The sequence below is a fragment of the Eretmochelys imbricata genome, chromosome 15 (genome assembly GCF_965152235.1).
Source record: "Eretmochelys imbricata isolate rEreImb1 chromosome 15, rEreImb1.hap1, whole genome shotgun sequence".
Taxonomy (NCBI): domain Eukaryota; kingdom Metazoa; phylum Chordata; order Testudines; family Cheloniidae; genus Eretmochelys; species Eretmochelys imbricata.
Window position 1 is genome coordinate 30248900 of NC_135586.1, and position 20247 is coordinate 30269146.

The following is a 20247-nucleotide window of genomic DNA, read 5'->3' on the forward strand; positions in this document are numbered from 1 at the left end:
CCTTCTGCTGGGCTAGGGCCCTTTGCTGTGGAAGTCAATGGGCTGCATCTTTGCACGTCAGACACGGAAAGACCAAAGATGGGCAAATGTCTCCCTTCAGCTCCACGAGGGGTTACATTCTGCACAGCCCGATGAATGCTAAAATCAGCCCCTGGTCAGCATCCCAGGCAGGAGACACAGGGCCAAACCCTTACTGCTCAGGGCCCAGGGCAAGCGTGGAGAGTGCTCCTCACACACGGGGCAGAGCTTTCCTGCAGCTTTACGAGGAGTTTGCCCCCTACCACACATGGGGGGGGGGGGAAGAGAAGAGAGGAGCACTGAGAACAGGATGGTCCTGCTGGTGCTCTTCATGTCAGGCAGGGCAGGGGGGTACCCAGGTGATATTAGCTTGTCCCCGGGTTGGGTGAGCATATGTAGGGGCTGGCTCCTCATCACTGCCCCTCTGCTGCGTGAGCCAAGGCAGAATCGACACCCTAGGACTCCAGCAATGCCACAGAGGTGATAAACGTGGCACTGCCTTGGGATGAGTGGGGGGGAGAAGAGACCCGCCTAGAGGGAGTGAAGCTTCACTCAGTGCAGTTGCTCTGTTTCAATATCAGGGAGGACTCACACCTCACCCTGAGCAGCCGGTGAGCCCCCCCTTCAGGGAGACTAGCCCCCCAGCCCCACTCCTTTTGCCTAAGCCACCCCCAGCCTTCTCCCCCACCCCCAGAGAAGACCCAGGCTGGCCAGCACCCTCCCAGCTGTGCTGCACCTCCCCCTCCTGAGACCCCCAAACTGCCCACCCCACCCCAGAAAGGCTCAGTTCTTCTGAAGAACCTGAGCTTTTGAGATGCCCCATGCAGGGTCTGGAGCCAAGAGGCAGTAGGTGTTACTCAGCTTCCTGAGTTCATCAGTAATCCCCCTGGACTCCAGAGAGATTACTGATGAACCCAGGAAGCTGAGTAGCATATATCCCTCCTCAGCCTCTCTGGACCCTGCATGGGGCATAAGCAAAAACTTCCCCTGCAAATCCCACAACCAGCTGCACTAGGGGAGGCTTAGCCTGCCCTGCCCTTCTATACCCACCACCTATGCACCTTGCTGTAAGATGGCTGCCTCTCGCACCGATCAGGCATTCCCCAAGCTCCATTCTTTATCTGATTGCCATGCTGACAGCAGCTCTCTGTCTGCAGGCTCAGAAATGGCAAGCCCTGAGTGTGGCTTGTGACTGAGCTCCTTTTCCTCCCTTCCATGGAATAGGGCTTCCTGCGTGCCCTGAGACCAGGAACATTTAGAGGGAAGCTTGGGTTGGTGCTGCCCTGTTCTGTAGCTCACAGAGGACAGTGCTGGCATGTTCCAGCAGCACTAAATTTGCTCTGAGATCAACAAAGTATTAAGCATGGGATCAGATGAGCACCTGGCCAGATTTTAACCAACCCTTTTTCTCCTAATGCTGAGCATGTGGATGGAAAAGCAGAGCCTAGTACCTGAAAGCGTAGCTAGATTCCATGGAAGTACTTTCAACAGTGTAGAACTCTGTGTCAAGTTAAGATAGCCAAAGTGTCCTGTAAAAAAAAAAAAAAAAACACACAGGCAGTAAAAAGCAGCAGGCAATTTGAGCCCCATTACTCTGCACCTCCACACTGGTAGAAGTGTGAGGAGCAGGATAGTCAAATAAAGTTTAAATAGCAAAACATAAGTCAGCTGAACTAAAGCTAGATCCTACTAAACAGCAAATAGCCCCATCTGCTGGGGAGATACAAGGACTCTGGAACTGAAATAGGTAATTTAGCTACTAGGATTATCTAACTCCACATCTAGGACTCCAGACGTTTGCGGAGTGAAGCGTCACATTATCAAACAGATGCTCCATGTAAAATTTAAGGGAACAGGTGGGTGAGGAGACATTTTTGTACCTATGGCACCAAAGGAGAAGGAACTTCTCTAGTCAGACGACATCAAAAGAAATTTTCAAAACAGATGTTTCATTTTCAGCATTTATTTTAAGTTCTTTCCCCCCACCTCCAAAGTCCTAAGGTAAGGCTCAGTTGTGCTGCAAACCACTATTAAGGCAACTTGCGTCTCTGGAGCAAAATTTTTAAAGAGACATATGGAAGTTACAGGTGGTTTAATTTGGAGTAACTGTCCCTGAAGCAATAGTTAGGCAAAAGAAACCATTCCCACACTGGAGAAAACTCAGAATCTTACAAGATTTCAATGCGACTCAGGGGGGAAATCACTGAAGGCTTATTCTCTTGCAAATTTCTGGCATTATTTTTGAGGCTTCTTAGTCACTCAGTGTAATCAAGCTGTTTAATTACATTAACCCCACTCTTTTCAGCGCACAGGACATCTTAGGTAACTGCTGCAATGAGAGTACAAACTCCTATGGTATCTAAATATACAGACAATCCAAATTATACACCAATATCTTCGTAAGATACACGCTTATTGAAAACTGAGGCGGAGGCAGAGCCAGACAATAGCAGCAGCTAAGCATTGTTGTCAGTTACACCTCATTCCCCCAGACACGTTTTAAAGAAATATGTTAAGAGTAGAAAGTTTCATTGCTCCCCAGTTGATAAACAGGTGTTTGAAGTTCCATGAAGATTTGAGATACAATCATGATTTTATTGCTCTGTTTCTATAGAAAACCAGGCTATTCCTTCCATATCCAGGCCAGGAATCAGTCACTTGATGAACGGGAGCAGCCCCAGTGCTCAATGATTTAGGGTTCCCACTTTAGGATTAAGGTAGTGTGTACTTTATACTTGGTGGTAGGCGTCCTGTGCAAATGTTAAGCTTTGTAGTTCAGTTCTGCATTCATTTTTGCGTACATGTCATAAATTGCATCCAGCATAGGAGTGGCTTTCGCTAGGAACTGGTGGATCTTCTCTAGAGTCTCCTCCTCGTTCACTTCTTTTCCTTTCTCAAGAGCCTTCAGTAAATCCGACTTGTATGGAAGAGCATAGACGGATCCCTAAGAGAGGGAGAAAGCACTTGTCATGAAACAGAGGTAGGCAGGACACCTGGTGCGCTTCAGAGTTCACACTGGTTTTTGTACGAACGGATGATAAAACGAGCCCCTATCTTGGGCTGTATGTGCCCTAGAAGCTGCATGGGCTCAGCACCTTTAAGCAACAGGCCCACAAGTCTTAAAGCTAAAGGCAGGTGCAAAACTTAGTTTCCTTCTAAATTGCCTAATTTACTTCCCCATGATAGAAGATTAAATCAGCACTATCTCCCTTGCCCCCCGCCAAGACACCCCCCCTGAGCTCACCGTAGTCCATTTTACTGATGAGCTGTCAGCCACCACAAACTTCCACTGCCTTGCCCAGGCTCCCATTAGCTCTATTAGGGCCCATCCCGCCCCGCCTGAGTGGAACACTCCCAGCTCTGCACCAAAGTGAGTTCTTACAAGCGTCGCCGAGACCAACAACCTGCCACACAGAAGTTGCTGTGACAAGCGTCTACAATGGCAAACTTGGATAGCAACCCCACTGGCTACTCAGAATTGAGCATCTCCTTGGGATCAGGGATACTAGCCCAGAGCCCACAGGTCCCCTGAGGGGGTCCCAGACATAGCACCCACTGGCCAGGATTTCCAGGAGTGACTCATGACAGAGGCCCAGGGGCTGGGTTTTCAGCAGGCAGGAGCTCTGCACTCTAAGTCAGGTTCCTTTATGGTGTGTCAGCAGACTCCCAAATCCTGAGACACTTTGGAAAATGGTGTCCCCTCCCGGCCAAGCCAAGGAGAAGCAGCGGATCAGCGCCTAATCCTGCACTCCTTGTGCAGGCGAGACTAACAGCATTTACAGAATGAGCATCTGGGCACCGATTCCCCGCAGCCTTCACCATGAAGCGCTGCGTCTGGAGCTAGGCCCGCCCTGTCAGTTGGGCGTCTCTCCCCCATTCCCTTTGGAGGCAAGCACTCACTGAAAAGACCTTCTGCAGCATCCAGCCATGATATTTTTTCAGGGCTATTTCATAGGCTTTCAGTGCATTGACTCGGATGAGGTTCGGGTTTTCCTCATCCCTCTCGCCATCCGAAAGGCTCTGCAGGAGAACTTGAATGAACTTCAGGCCCCTGAGTGATTGAGAAGAGCACAGAACAGGCGTGAGAGGTTTGCACTGGACACACAGCAGTTCATCAGGGCATTTCACAATTCAACTATCACCTGTCAGCCCAAGTTATGAGAGAAACAGCATCTGCCAGCTTGGCAACTCCCTGCAAGTGTCACCCATGGTACCAGTCTCAAAACGCCTCCCCGAGGGAGGTTAACAGGCTGGGACTGTAGCAGGCCCCGATCGCTGGCCGGCCAGTCCCAGGACTCTGGATTTCTTGCACCAGGGTTTTCACATGGCCCTCTCCAGAATTTACCATTCCAGCCATGTATGCATCAGGGAACACACATGGTCTAGGCCAAACTTTTTTCTTTCTGAGGCCCCCCCACCCTGACATACCATAAAAACTCCAGGGCCCTGGGGGGGTGAGGGGAGGGAACAGAGGAGACAGGGGCAAGTTCAGGGCTCCTGGCTTCAGCCATGGGGGTTCAGCCTCAGGGCTCCAGACACTGGGAGGGTTGCTTGGGACTCTGGGCTTCAGCCCCATGGCTCTGCTCATAGCTTTAGCCCCTGGGGGGAGAGGAGAGGAGAGGAGAGGGGGGAAGGACATGCACTGGGGCTTGGAGCTTCAGCCCTGTGGCTCCGCTCCTGGGTCCTGCCCCACTGGGGCACGGGGCTTTAGAGCCTGCAACGGGTGCCAGGGCTAGGGGCTTCAGCCCCATGGCTCTGCTGACTTTAGCCCTGCTGGAAACGCAGAGGCTCAGGGCTCCCTCTGGCTGTGCTCCCAGCTTCAGCCCTACAGGGGCTCAGGGCTCTAGACCCATGGGGGCACCAGGGCTTGGGGCTCTGTGCTTCCGCCCTGCAGTTCTGCTCCCAGCTTCAGCCCTGCAGAGGCGCTGGGGCACCAGGCTTCAGCCCACCGCGGGCGGCGAGGGGAAGGTGGGGGAGTTTGTACACGCCTCAGGGCTCCAGATTTCAAGCACTGGGTGGAGGGGTAGGGTGGTCCCAACTTCAGCCTCATGGCTTTGGCTTCACTCTTATGGGGAAGGTCAGCCTCGCTGGGGCTCTGAGCTTCAGCCGTGGGGCCCCGCAGCCCCCTGAAACCAGCTCACAGCCCCTAGGTGGGCTGTGGACCCCTAGTTAAGAACCACTGTGCTAAAACAGACTGTACATATGGAGGACAGCAGCATTGTTTTACCAGGTGACAGACATACTGGAGGGGGACAAATTAACAGCAACAGAGTTTTAACTAGGCCAGAACCAAGAAGAGCGACTCATTCTCTGTAGTGAAATGAGCATTTTGCACGTGAGTCTAGAGAGCCAGAGAGTTACATCCACAAGTGTGCAACAGCCACAGAATCCACATTTCACCTTTTTAGCCACATTAGTGCCAGCGTTGCACCTGTTTTCGGCCACGCTGGTCCATACATTTCCTTCTCCACTTCCAAAATGTTCTTTAGTGTTTTGAACTTGGTAGGATTTGATTCATAAACTGCTCGGATTTTCTGAAATTGACCAAAGGAAAGATTTCAGAGCTCTGCCTGAAAGCAGTCTACAGCCTTAAAAACGAGTGTATCGCAATTAAAATGCACAGTGCTGATCTCTGCGCTCCCATTAGAGGCAGCTTAGCAACGCACAGCGACATTGCAGGAGGAGGAGGGAAAACGGTCTAAGTATCTATCCAAATTCAGGGTGTTTAACATTGGTAGACAGCATCACAGCTGTATATACGGGGAAGTCAGGGATGAACTAGCCAAAAAGCATGTTTGCTGGAAACCCAAATCCACAGAACCGCAGGCTCTGTCCGGAAGAGGCTCCCATTTTATGACTGCAATGTAACGAAGAATACTCCCAAGGCCTACTGGACATTGGCTCGGTGCTCATGCCAACTCTGGTCCTGGTATTCGCTGCTCTAGGCACAGTGGGGATTTCAAGCAGAAGCAGCTAACTGAAGAGAGGCCAGCCAACGCAGAGCCAGATCCGGTGGAAAGAAACCAAAGAGCCAGTGTCCATCCTGAACTTATACAGAGGTCTTGGCAGGGGTACAAAGCAAGAAGCAACCCTGGACCAAATGCTCCTCTGCTTGAAACAGTGTTGAGAAACCCAGCGTCCCCCTCTTCTCCATCTCCAAGTCACAGCTTGCCATTCTGACAGCTTCACAATGGAGAAATTCGCCCTATTCAAGTCTCCCCAGCACAGCACAATTAGTGACTGTAGCCTTTAGTGTTGGAGTTTGGTGGCGTGGTGCAAGTACCACGAGAATACAGGTCTTGAAGAATCGGATCTCAGGGATACCCCTTCCTACCTTGATATTTCCAGCAAGATCTGCTTTGACTGGCGAATACACTATTGGTGTCCCAAGGCAATCTAGAAAAAAAGTAAAAAGTGAGGGCGTGTGTCAGGAAGGCCAACAGAAAGAGGCAGTTTGTGTCACAGAGCAGATGCCCGAATCAGGGCATCCAATCAGATACCTCTGAAATACAGTCCAAAGGCAACAGATCCAGAACATTTCACAGGTACAAACAAGCCAGGGTGAAACAAGCAGGAGGTATCTGCAAACAGCCGAGCTACAAAGGGGGTGTCCAGTGGATAAATAACCACACGCACTTGGGGCAAAAAAAATCACTGGCAGTTCTACTGCTTCTATCTTCACAGCACTTCGGGGACAAGCCAATTCAGCTTCAGCTCTTACTAGTCGGTACCACCAATTTACTGGGGCGGGAAGTGAGTCCTGCTTAAGATCAAAATGCTCAAGGCAGTCAGCTTGGTAATACTGTATTGCCACATCACTTTAGACTGCCCAGTTTCATCTTCACGCTGTCTCTCGTCAGCTGTTCAGCAAGCTTACACATGTCCCAGTTTGAATGCCTTCCTTTGCTGAGGAATCTGACTTCCCAGCCCCCACTCTTTCTGGCCTTGTCCTCACTACTCAAAAGGAGCAATGTTGGCATGAGCTGTCCGGAGGGAAGAACGCAGGGACAACAATGTACTTTAGTTTTACCACGAGGTCAACCCCAGGTGAGTGTCTAGCGCTAGCCACGCCCAGCTTACCTCACTATAAAACTGAAGTGGCATGTCTTCATTGCACTCTTCCCTTGGGACAGCTCACACACTAGTTACCATGAGGTTAGGCACACCAGGTTTTAGCAATCTATGGATTCGGATTACTTCCTCTCTTCTGTTGCTGTGAACCTTATTTTAATCAAGGCTGGTTAACTGAAGGGCAGCGCCACCGACTGTTAGTTATGTTTCAGTTACCGTGTAACATTTCTCTGACCCCTGAACAATCCTTCAGAGAAATCCTGGACCTTATTTGCATAGGACTGGCAAGGATATTTCGATCCAGCAGAGATGCTAAGGGATACAGACCCTTTACCGCTAGGTCACGGGCCTGAATTTAGATTGAGTTGAAACTGACCAGGAGTGGGGGGGGTCCCACTTGGACAAGCACGCAAGGCAGAAAACCCCAGCTCCGCGGTCAGCCCCTTCCCAGCAGTGTCGGAGGCACCAGAGGCTGAATGAGATCCCACTCACCCTTCCCAGCACTCCCACCAGGCCGGGGCAGAAGCACACTGACAATGGGAAAGAGGGAATGACGAGAGCAAGACAGAGCCAGGTCAGCATCATGGCTGCCCAGGACGCTCCTGCACTTCACTTTCATCAAATTCCCTTTATTGAAGCCTGAAGCTTTAATTCCTTGTGCTTCAGCCAGATCCCCAGAGTTACGCACAGAGATGGGGAAGGGCACTGGCACACTTGCACGGCTAGCTCTTGAGAACATCTCACCTAAAGCGAAAAGTTACTCCAGAGGACAGCCCAGCAGAGCACCAGGGGCCAGAGCCCTCATACAGTGAGGGCCATGTGGGCAAGTACCATAAGCATTTGGGAACCATTTTCACACCATCTCACTACTTTACCCAACTTGAAGGGTGTTTATGTTACTGTACTGTGACTTACGGAGTTCGAACAAAGGGTTTCCATAAAATCAGTGCATCTAATTAAAAGATACAGCAAGTCATTTATAGTGGCAGGCAATCAAGACAGCCATTATACTGCTTTATACTCTGCTTTAGTTGGGGGACTTTTGTAAAGCAATTCTCCCACAATAGCAGACATTGTCAGGAGCACGACCACTGAGGCAGCTCCTGGAACAGGACACTAGCTATTGTCTGATGGACATTTAACTTAGCCACAGATTCCACCCGTGCAATGAGAGATGGATGTGGCCTGAGAACTGCACATCCTGACATCAGGACATGGAAAGGCAGCAGAATCAGCACTCCGGGTTTGCCACTAAAGAGCATCAACCCAGGAAATGCAACTGGAGCAATGCACGCAATATGCCCGCCCCTCAGGGGCTGGGGCCGCCTGGTACAATGTAATCCCCACTGGCAGTGTGCCTTGGGCACCACACTCCCCACTGATTTTTCTGCATGGGGCTGGCCAGCTGCTTAGAAAAAAGTTGATGTACACATTTCATGACACCCCTGCCCCTCCCCCACCGATGGAAATACCTAACAGGCTACAGAAACCCTATGAGCCAGCAACCTGGGACCGCCAAGCCCATCCACGCTAGACAAGTGAACTGGTTAGTTGTTTCCATGGGACAAGCTCCTGAGGCACCCCACCCCCAATCCACAACACACTGATGGGAGAGGAGTCTGACCTAGGACATACATTACTGCAGCACCTAGAAGCCCCAGTCCATCATTGCAACAGCTGAAAAGGAGAGGACACGGGCACAGCTTTGTCATGCTATATTCAAGCTGAAAGCCAGACTTCCAAAGGAGATGGCAGCCGGGCGAGGTGCAGGGTCGGCTGGAGGGAGACGGGTCAGGAGCAGAGGCAGATCCTGAGCCTTCGGCATCAGGATAGTTGAGATCGTGCAAGTGAGCTCACCCAGAGAGTGTAGAGGGAGAAGATGGAGAGCAGAGCAGAATCCCCTCCAGGAACAGCCAGACAGGGAGGAGAACCAGGTAGTAGTCAGGAAAGCTGAGGGGGGACAGGATGCCAGAAGGAACCTGGGCCCGGCAGGACCAAAGCAGCAGTGACGTCCACGGCGGGATGGGCTGAGAACGAATACCCTCCATGCAGAGATAGTGGGTTAGGTGGGCAAAGTGCTGTTTGCAAAACCCCTTCTCTGGCTCCCCACAGCCCATTCTACTTTGGGGAAAGGGCCCAGGGCTGCCCAGAAGGGAGCCACCAGACAGCCGTGGTGAGATCCCAATCAACCAAAGCAGCAGCCATCCTGGGGGGGCATTGCTTTCCAACAGCCAGACATGCCCACAGGCGGTTTCTTTCTTCCCACCATTAACTTGTTATAAATTTCAATATACACATACAGCCCCCCCCCCCACATCCCTCCATAGGCAAGCTTCTCAACATATTAACCCGCTGCTACCTAATCTTTCAAGATTTGATTATACAGCATATGAATCAATCGTTTGCATTACAGTTTACAATTGGTTTATAAAAACCAAACTAGTTTTAAATCTTATTCTGCCTTATTCTACATACAGAGAAACTGAAGGGGAAAACATTTATTAGCAGAAGATAAAGAAGAGAAGCAAAATTCAGAGGAAGGGCAAGAAGCAGGGTATGCATTTAACAGAACCATTCAGATCCTTCTAGGCAATCATCCTACATCTGAGGGTCTCTGTTATGGTGTCCAATTCTTTCCATAGTAGTCTGGCTTATGTTGTCTATGCTCCAATCGCTGACTGCTTTTTGGATTCCCATGTTTGAAGCACTACTCCTTTAGCAATTATTAGTGCTCTGCTGACACAAAGGTTTTCAGATTTATTCAGCTTCCAATGAATATCCACTAGGTTTTAAACTACGTGGTTAGCTTGTAACAGCTTTATTTGACAGGAAAATGTTAATTCAGCAATTAAGCTCTGCCCAAAACCTGCGGGTCTAGAGGAGCATTCCCAGAGTTTACAGCCATAAGCTGCTTCTTGCTCCCATAAGATCTAAAAGGCACCTATTGCAGCAGCCTGTCCAAGGATACATTCAGCACAAACCCTGTCCTGTGAACACAACTGCGCTGCCTTTCACATTCCTGTTTTACCAGTTTTAGCTCAGTTACTCAGACCGTTTCCTTCTGCTTTTCGTCGCCCCAGAAGGCGGCATATTGACTCTTGCTGGCTGCCTGACCCTAGCAGCTTTTATGCCATTTAGTGAGGCGCCACCTTCCTATTTCATCCCAGGAAGAAATCCGGGAGAAGCTGGTGATAAAGCTGAGGGTGAGGGGGATAATCAGCCCTCTTTCCTGGTTGTGCTACACCAGACACTTGATTTGCTCACAATTTAACAGCACAATATCCCGTGTTAAAATATCCCAATGCCATTCATTGTGGCCTAATAAAAATCAGGATTTTTAGGGCTTGTCCACACACGAGTTATTCCAGAACAGATCACACTTGAAATCCACACCCTACTTTGATCCGAATTAACTTACAATTGTAAACAAGCCCTTAAATTACGCTGCAGATGTGTCAGTAGTTACATAAGACCATCATTACAGGGATTTGTGAAGGAGATGGCTGCTAATGGCTTCACTGTGGTTCTGTTGCGTCTATAATGCAGGTTACTCTGGATACTGCTCCCTAACACAACACTTTCTGCACTAAGGGAGTTGGGAGCTCAGTAAGGTCGCAGTGTGATAAAGACAAGCCCCTATTGCTAGGATCATCTGGCTGCCCTATGCTGTGTTTGAGGGTTGCTGGTGTGAGACAGACTGCTCCTCTCACACAGCAAAGCTGGTCTGCATTCCTGAAGGGCTGACCCAAGGAAAGGAATCCTGGGAAATGGAGAAGGCTCTTGGAGTGACAATACATGCCCATTACTTCACTTCAGGCTGAAATCTGGTCTATTAAGCTGCCCTCCCACAGCAGCATCCTAACAAAGTCCTCCCCCAGCCTGATTTGGGATAGCGCCCTAAGAACTCAACCAACCTCTAGTATTATGGAGGGACAGAAGCTATGAAGTACTATAAAGGTCACTGCACAGAAGACTGAGCTTCCAGTGACCCGGGAGTGAGGGGGAACAGGACAAGGACAGCAGTCTTTTGGTTAAAGCACCAGACTCCAATCTGGGTTCTATCCCTGGCACTGCCCCTGATTTCCCAGGTGACCTTGGTTAAATCGTGGTCTTGTGTTGCTGCTCAGCTCCCTCTCTGATGTGGTTGGGCTAGCCCAGGGGGCTCTTACAGTGACCAGTTTAGTTTGACTCAAGGGAGTTTGAACTGTGTGCTTCGGCAGTTTTCTCAACTCAGTAGTTTAGCCAGTTGGATGGGGTCTTTGCCAATTAACCTTCTACTGCATGAGTTGTCCAGTGATGCAACCCAACCAGTCATTGGATTACGATATGATTGAGTCAGACCGCATGTGGGATGATCCCTTTGTAAGAAGTTTTGGTTCTCACCCATGAGCACTCCCCGCAGGCCAATAGCAATGATGGGCGTGCCAGCTAAAGACCTGCTTGGTACTTTGGGGAGGTTTTAATGCATCATATTTCAAACAAACAGTCTACTGGGATGCAGCTAGGGGCCTGGTAAAGGGCGACATTTTTGTTCAACAGATCTGCTGCTCCCCTCACGTGAATTCAAAGTTACTGGTTTTCGCTAAAGGCAGCAAACAGTGTTAGACTCTTTAACCAAACTGTTAACTTGGCTCCAGTAACAAAGCCAAATCCTGCCTTCATTCATCTGTCATAGACAACATTTATGGTGCTGCCAGAAGAAAAACAGCTTTTCCCTTGTACTCTGAGAAATGACAGCCACCGAGACGAGCATGGAGCCTCTGCTGCCCTTTCTACACCGCTGCTTTGTGGCACGGGGTTTCCCTTCACACAGACTGTTCTAGACCCTCCCCGCACCAAGCTGGAGGAGGTTTTGTATGATCACAGATTCCAGGGCTGCAGGTGTAAAACAGCTCCACATTGGAAAGAGAGTCTCCCTCCCCAGTCAGGGTTGCCAACTTTACTACTGACCAGAGGTTCTCTCACTCAGCAAGCATCCCTGTCCATCTCTGGGCAAGGGGTTCAGCAGAGCCAGGGAGCTCAGAGGGGCTTTTGTTTGGTGTTTTAGACAGATGGCATAAAAGTAACTCTTCAGCAGTATTGTAAATGGTGACATCCTACTGAGCCCTAACTCCCTCCATTGACTCCAGGAAGCTCAGACATGAGCGGAACAAGGTCATACAGTAGCATCTCTTGCTGAAATAGCCAATGATGTTCTTCCAACAGCTTTACCTAATCCCCTGGCCTCCAACAGCCAGGAGGAGCTCAGCATGTTACAATGCAGCGGGACAAACAGGAGAGGCCTACAATGGAATACAGCGTGACCAAGTGGACTGAACACAGAACAAGGAGCCAGCAATGCCCAGGCACTAGCCCTGGCTCCACTACCCACTTGATGTAGACCACAGACAAGTCACTAACAATTATATACATTTAAAAGGCACCCATCACCAGAGCAGTGGAGTTCCACTTAATTTATGTTCCACATCCCAACCTGGTCAGTCAAAAGACAATTCCCGCCTCACTCAGAAGGATGCTGCCAGGATACTTCCCACCCCACAGCACTGCAGAAAGGTTAATGCTCGCTCTTGTGCTGTTACCCACATTGTCCAAGCCATTAAAGAAAAGAGTTGTTCTTCCCCTCCTATCCAGTAGAGTCATTCACCTCCCTGCCTGTCAGTGCTTACCTAAGTCATGCTTATGCTGCCAAATCACGTAAGAGTAAATATTGGGTTGGAAGGATGGATTCATGTTACAGAGTGCAACATACCTTGCGGATTTTTCCTCTTGATCAGAACAATAGCAACAGCAACACCTAGTAACTGCCGCAGCTCACACAAGCAGTCACAACTTAGAGACCTCCTATTGTTTTGAGTGGGGCTTGGGATCATAGTTCTTGCTCTAGATTCCCTCACAAATATTGGTAGCCTTCCAAAGACAGTCACTGTTAGCACACTGCACAAGTTCTTTTTATATACATTGCACACAAAATGACTCAAGGGTAGATGCCTCCTTCGCTTGGACACCATGCCACAAGAGAAAGCAAAGTATCACTGGTTTCAGAGTAGCAGCCGTGTTAGTCTGTATTCGCAAAAAGAAAAGGAGGACTTGTGGCACCTTAGAGACTAACCAATTTATTTGAGCATAAGCTTTCGTGAGCTACAGCTCACTGCATCGGATGCATTCAGTGGAAAATACAGTGGGGAGATTTATACACATAGGGAACATGAACAACTTCAACAAAAAACCTTCCTATAAAAGGGCAGGGTTGGTGACAAGATTCAGTTACACTCAATTATGAAGCATGCTACTTATCCGAGAACTGGCCTGATTCCTAATATGCTGCATTCCACTTTCTTGTGCAGAGTAATTTGCAGGACAGATAGCCACACAGGAACATACCAATGCTTTTGGCTGTCAAACATTTATATTAAAACATGTTTAATTTACTTGGACAGGACAAACCCACATGCTCAGGGAAGCAGGTAGCTTTCCTAGGAAAGTACCATCGCAACAGCTGCAGAATCTAAACTTCCATTCTAGCCCCCCGATGGTAACAATAACTCTGCAAATGCAAGCAGAAGGGAACTGATACAGTCCTACAGATCCAAGGCCTCTGCCAAGCTACAGCAGAGTGAAAACTGAATTATTCCATCAGTTTTATTGCTGCTAGTCAGAACTCTGGGCAGCAATGAAACTAACAGAATCAAGTCAGCTTCCTCACTGCTGCTCAAAAGAGCTGTAAGTCAGTCTCCCACAAATGACAGCTCTTGACCTATTAGGGGGTTACAGGAAAGGTGTAGGTGGATTTCCTGTCACTGCCCTCCCATGTCACTCCTCACCCCATGCATGCTCTGGAAGCATTCTCTTCCCCTCCCCCGCTGCACTCACTGCTGCTGGGCCAGGGAAGTGGGATCCAGGCAGCAGCAGCACAAAGGAAGCAGCTGGAGCCAGCAAGCAGAGAGGGAGGAGCTGGCTGAGGCTGCAGAAGGGGGAAGGGCTAGGAGAGCAAGAGCAAGGGAGGACTGGGGGGAGCCAAGCAAGAGGCTTGGGGGTATAGGGAGGGGAGAGCAGGGCCCTGGAGGGCTGAGAAGAGGAGCAGCAGCAGGGGAAGACAAAATGCAGTTGGTGAGTCACCCCAGTAAAAAGTTGGGCAATGACTAACAGCTGAGGCAAGCACTGGAGATATCCACTGGGAAGGCAGATCAAAACCTGAGTTCAGGAGACAGGCAGAGTCACTGACCCCCCTCCCCTGCAAAAGCCAGGAGGCTGGGGGAGGGTCAACACTTGCAAAGAGGAGGATGCTGGGATTCCAATGGAAGTAGCCTGAGAAGGTAGGGGGCATAGAAATTGACTGCTCACCTGGATATTGCCCTGGTCAGTATCTTTGGCTAGTAGGTTTAATCCTCTGGCTTTTAGGTGTGGGGTACAATTGCCAAACTTTGCGAGTGCCTAGGTGGGAAGGAGGGAAAGCTTTACAGAAAGTACAGTAGTGAGAAAAGGGTTGAAAACTCGGTTTAGGGAGAGAGAGATGGATGAAAGGATGAGAAAGCAGTCAAAGACCATGCAAGAAGAGATGCCCCATGACTTGTTATAGAATAGCACAGGGAAGCAGAATTCACCTCTGTGTGGGGTGAAAGAGCAAATCTTTAGAAGGCAGATGTACCCAAGGTATGAAGTTTAACTGCCATCACTGCTTGAGGATCAGCTGATCAGAGGAGGCATCTTCCAGGAATCCCTGGAAGTTAGGATCCACCATACCCAAACCTTACATGAATTCTCAATCAGGCATTCACCACAGTCCTAAAGCTTGGGCAGGATGACAGCTTGTGCCAGGTCTCTATCTCCTTTCCTGCCACAGTAATAATCATAAAGCCTGTTCTGCTTTAGCTGCAACCCTGTCCTGCAGATGTGAAGAGTGGGGTTTTACTTTAAACATCCCTGCTTAGTTGACCATGCAGCCTGCTCAGTTGAGTGCTCACTTACCAGCCAAGTCCCGAGAACTGTCCCCTTCACCTCAGAACTGATATGCAGATTTCAGCCCAGAAAGGGAAACCATTCTTACATCCCAATCACTGAACAAGACTGATCCAGTAACTTGCCTGCTAACAGCTGCATTCTCTTCGCACTCAGCCCCATCCCCAGGCTCACGTGGAACTGAATGTCTGTCTCAGGAAGCAGAACAACATTTCAGGTAGACTTTTTTTTTTAGTCTGACCTTCTGTGTAACACAGGCCAGAGAAAGTCACCCATAAATCCTGCATCAAGCCTTGTGGCCTACTGGTCAACTCCCCTGGGGTGAGCAAGTAAACAATGTATCGTCCCATCAATGCCTGGGGAGCTTGTTTTCTAGGACATGCTTTAGACTGCCAATTCCTTGGGGAACAGGCAATGTTCTCCCATTTAAATCCATTACAGGGGGTGCTGCCAACTCAGCTGAGGCAGAATAACTGTGATGCACTTTTCCCCAAGCGCCATCAGGATATTTAATGCCAGGGCGTGGGGGGCTGTTCTTGTAAATGGAGACAGTCCAACTACAAGCCTGAGTATTATCAGTAGATTTGGGGGAGCAGGGAAAGAAGGAATATCATAACCCCAAATCCCCCTTTCCTTGAGGGGGTAACTGAAATTATGGAAGGCTACTGATGCCGTTTCCTGGGGTCAGGCAAACACTCACTTGTCCTGTGGCTCTTCCTGATACACTTTTCTGGACACCGAGTTTCCCCTACAAAGCCCCTGTGGACCCAACACACTATGTAGCCTTAAATGCTGCCTTCAGACCCCCCTCACCTTATTCTAATGCAACTAATTCAGATTAATTTTAAAGAGGGAGACTTCTGTTTAACAGTCACCTCAGCCACCTCCCAATACATTAAGATCTGGGAGAAGTGCTGGAAAAGTTTGCCATGATCAGAGTCCGAGTTTAGAGAGAATCGTAACTTTACACCTGCCTGTGCCCCTCCTCTTAGGGCATTGTAACAGAACCACAAGCCAAGTCTCCCATGCTCATGAAAACCAAACAGCCCTCCCCTCTGCCCTCCTTTTAGATCAAGGTTGTGCTGGGTTTGAGGCCAGAAACAGCAAGCAGTGCTTTAAACCCCAGAAAGTAAAAGCTTCTAACAGAAATACTGGCAGACCCATCAATACAGGACTCTCAGTGAGATTCCTAGACAAACAGACCATGGCATCTCCACACACTTAAACTGGTGACCATGTTTCGGCACATTTGGCGGATGTAACCATGTCTTACAAGAACCCCATATGCCGTTACAGAGCTGTGTAAATTAACGCAGAGCCCCTTGAAAGGAACCCCAGTAATTTTTTTTTAAACTAATCGGTGGCAGCATTCCCCCACAAGCCGGAGAGAAAGCCTTCTCTGAAGGCTGTGCTATAGAGCTGAAGTCGGGCAAGCAGTTTAGGTAATGTTAAGGGTGTGCCAAGCTTTTCTATTTTCCATAGTCCCCCTCTCTCCAGTCCACTCAGGTACAAATTCATTGCATAGCCAGACCGTACGCAGGTACAAAGACTGGTGTAGACTAGGCCTTGGCATATTACGTTTCTAAGGTGTTGACATTTTGTGTCAAGTGTTGCTCACTCCCTTGTAGAGCCTTCCTGTTCAGCAATAAGCTGTAATTGGTATAAGCAGCTTTATACCAATATAACTGATCCACACTAGGCACTGTACATCTTTAACTGGAGTACAGCCATCTCAGGGCTCGTCTGTACACACAAGCTGTACTGCATTAATTACACCGTTTTCCCTAATACAACTTTCCTTCTTACATTTAAAAGGCAGCACATGAAACACCAGAGCCAGTGCACTGGCAAAGTGCTAGAAATGCCTTAACTCAGAGTTAACGAGCCAGCTGAACCCTCCCATCCACACAGAGCCTCTCCAACGAACTCCCACGGGGGTTGCTAACCCTCACACCTCTCTGGACACAGCTGCTGAGGATCTGGTACAAGGTCTCCTGACTCAGCTCCAGGCGATAAGCACAGTGTGCCAGACAGTACAGTCTGACCCTCTGTCTAACTGAGCGCATCCGAGACAGCCTGGAGCATCCTGACACTACCTGAAACAGAAAATCGAGCATTGTTGAGAGGGCTGGGTACACGAGGGCACAGCGAGCCAGCGAGCTGCAGGGCAAAGACCAAGAGAAGGATCCCTGAGCTAGCAAAACTGCTGCTGTGAGAAACTGGCTCAGACTTGAGAGATATCCGGGGCAGATGCACCCTGTGGGCTATCCGCAGACAGGCCACTGGGTCGGACTTGTCCCCAAGGCAGAGCAGCAGCTGTGCTCGACATCGGTCTATCCCAGGTTGGGCTGCCAGGGCTGACCTGGGCACACATCTCCCCTTCCCGGGACAGGGGCCCAAGCGCACAGGGCGCGTTCGGGGCCGGCATGTCCACAGCACCCCGGGGCTGGAGCAGGGTCTGTTCAGCTTCAGGCCCAGCCGCCTGGCAGGGAGCAAAGGGCTCCCCTTTGCCTGCGTCCCACCACAGAGAGCTCAGGCCCAGCGGGCGGAGGGTGAACGAGCCGCATCCCCGGAGGGGCGAGGGGGCTCAGCTTGGCTCACCAGGTTCCCCCCCCCCCCCCCAGCCCCGGCCAATCCCATGGGTCACTTCCTCCCCACCAGCCTCCCCCCTTGGCAGCCACTTCCCCCCCCCAGTGCCGGCCAGTCCCCGGGGGCCGCTTCCCCAACTCCCCCCTTTGGGGGGCCTTCCCCCCCCCCAGTGCCGGCCAATCCCACGGGTCACTTCCTCCCCACCAGCCTCCCCCCTTGGCGGCCACTTCCCCCCCCCCAGTGCCGGCCAGTCCCCGGGGGCCGCTTCCCCCCCAACCCCCCCTTTGGGGGGCCTTCCCCCCCCCCAGTGCCGGCCAATCCCACGGGTCACTTCCTCCCCACCAGCCTCCCCCCTTGGCGGCCACTTCCCCCCCCCCAGTGCCGGCCAGTCCCCGGGGGCCGCTTCCCCCCCAACCCCCCCTTTGGGGGCCACTTCCCCCCCCCAGTGCCGGCCAGTCCCCGGGGGCCGCTTCCCCCCCCAACCCCCCCTTGGGGGCCGCTTCCCGCCCCCAGTGCCGGCCAGTCCCCGGGGGCCGCTTCCCCCCCCAACCCCCCCTTGGGGGCCGCTTCCCGCCCCCAGTGCCGGCCAGTCCCCGGGTGCCGCTTCCCCCCCCAACCCCCCCTTGGGGGCCGCTTCCCGCCCCCAGTGCCGGCCAGTCCCCGGGGGCCGCTTCCCCCCCAACTCCCCCCTTGGGGGCCGCTTCCCGCCCCCAGTGCCGGCCAGTCCCCGGGGGCCGCTTCCCCCCCCAACTCCCCCCTTGGGGGCCGCTTCCCCCCCCCAGTGTAGGCCAGTCCCCAGGGGCCGCTTCCCCCCCCAACTCCCCCCTTGGGGGCCGCTTCCCCCCCCCAGTGTAGGCCAGTCCCCAGGGGCCGCTTCCCCCCCCAACCCCCCCATTGGGGGCCACTTCCCCCCCCCAGTGCCGGCCAGTCCCCGGGGGCCGCTTCCCCCCCAACCCCCCTTTGGGGGCCGCTTCCCCCCCCCCCAGTGCCGGCCAGTCCCCGGGTGCCGCTTCCCCCCCAACCCCCCTTTGGGGGCCGCTTCCCCCCCCCCAGTGCCGGCCAGTCCCCGGGGGCCGCTTCCCCCCCAACCCTCCCTTTGGGGGCCACTTCCCCCCCCCAGTGCCGGCCAGTCCCCGGGGGCCGCTTCCCCCCCAACCCCCCTTTGGGGGCCGCTTCCCCCCCCCAGTGCCGGCCAGTCCCCGGGGGCCGCTTCCCCCCCTAACTCCCCCCTTGGGAGCCGCTTCCCCCCCCAGCCCCGGCCGGCCGGCCCCTCACCGAAGAAGGGCGGCAGATGCGCCACGGCGTCCAGGAAGGGGCCGGTCTCGATCTCCCGGTCCGCCGGCACCACCCGGAACTCGTGCTCCAGCAGCAGCGCCATGGCTGGGGACGGGGCCGCCGGCTCCACGCGCCCGCCCGCCAGGGCTCGACTGAGCGCGCGGGGCGGCGCTCGCAGCAAGCGCCGCTGCAGGGCGGGGCCCAATTGCCGGGCTGTCCCGTCCCGCCCAATCCCCGGGCTACCTCCGCCCCAGCAGCCCAATCACCGGGGCCCGCCCCGCCCCCGGGGCTCCCGGACCCGCCCATTCCGGAAGTGAGCATGGGCAGAGGACGCGTTGGGCCAGCCTCGCCTCCCCCGGCCCCGCGCGCCCCCTGGCGGTGACAGGGCGCGCGGCAGGCGCAGCGCATGGGCTTGCCACAGCAGCGCCAGGCGGCAGGCCTGGCCCCGGGCATGGGCCTGCGGTGTGGAGCCCGGGCCCTGGGACGTGTTATTTACCCCTCCGTGTAAGGCACCAAAATGGCCACCCAATGACATCCAGAGACAGCAGGCTTAAAACAAACAAAGGGCAGAAGGGCTTCACCCAAGCCAGGGTTAACCTGTGGAATTCCTCGCCAGGGGATGTTGCCGAGGCCAGAAGGATAATTGGGTATAAAAAACAACAACTAGGTAGTTCATGGCAGACAGGGCCATCCATTGCTATTAGCCAGGCTGGTCAGTGATACAGCCAAGTGCTTTGGGTAGCCTAACCCTCTGACTGCTAGCAGCTGGGACTGGCCAACAGGGGACGGATTACTTGATAATTGCCCTATTCTTTTCATTCCCTCTGAAGCATCTGGTATTAACCACTGTCAGAAGACAATGGATACCAGGGTAGATGGACCATTGGTCTGAGCCAATGTGGCCGTTCTTATGATAATTTGCCTGGTACTGAAGTTAGGTTTACCAGCCTGTAATTGCCAGAATCATCTCTGGAGCCTTCTTTTAAAATCTACATGAAATCAGCTACCCTTCCAGTCATCTGGTACAGAGGCTGATTTAAGTGATCGGTTACATATACACACCACAGTTAGTAGTTTTGCAATTTCATATTTGAGTTCCTTCAGAACTCCTGGGTGAACACCAGAGCCAGTGCTAGGTATAAGGAGAGACAGCAATTGCTTAGGGCTCAGAGCAGCTCAAGGGGCCCCCCCATTCACTTTTTAGTATAAGAATTTGCCTAGCACCGACTCCAGTGAACACCATCTGGTCCTGGTGGCTTATTACTGTTTGACTGATCCATTTGTTCCCAATCCTCCTATATGGACACCTCAGTCTGGGACAGTTGCTCAGATTTGTCA

The 20247-nt window shown here is 52.1% G+C and overlaps 1 protein-coding gene across 1 annotated transcript; it reads right to left on the bottom strand.

The window, feature by feature from the left end:
• Window positions 1-1965: 1965 nt before the first annotated feature.
• GLTP (glycolipid transfer protein) lies at window positions 1966-19070 on the bottom strand. Its single transcript, XM_077835216.1, has 5 exons — window positions 18910-19070; window positions 6353-6414; window positions 5419-5552; window positions 3919-4069; window positions 1966-2962 (listed from the first exon to the last, which is right to left on the bottom strand). The coding sequence occupies exons 1-5, from the start codon at window positions 19010-19012 to the stop codon at window positions 2780-2782; spliced, it is 633 nt and encodes a 210-aa protein (XP_077691342.1). The 5' UTR covers window positions 19013-19070; the 3' UTR covers window positions 1966-2779.
• Between the last annotated feature and the right edge of the window lie 1177 nt (window positions 19071-20247).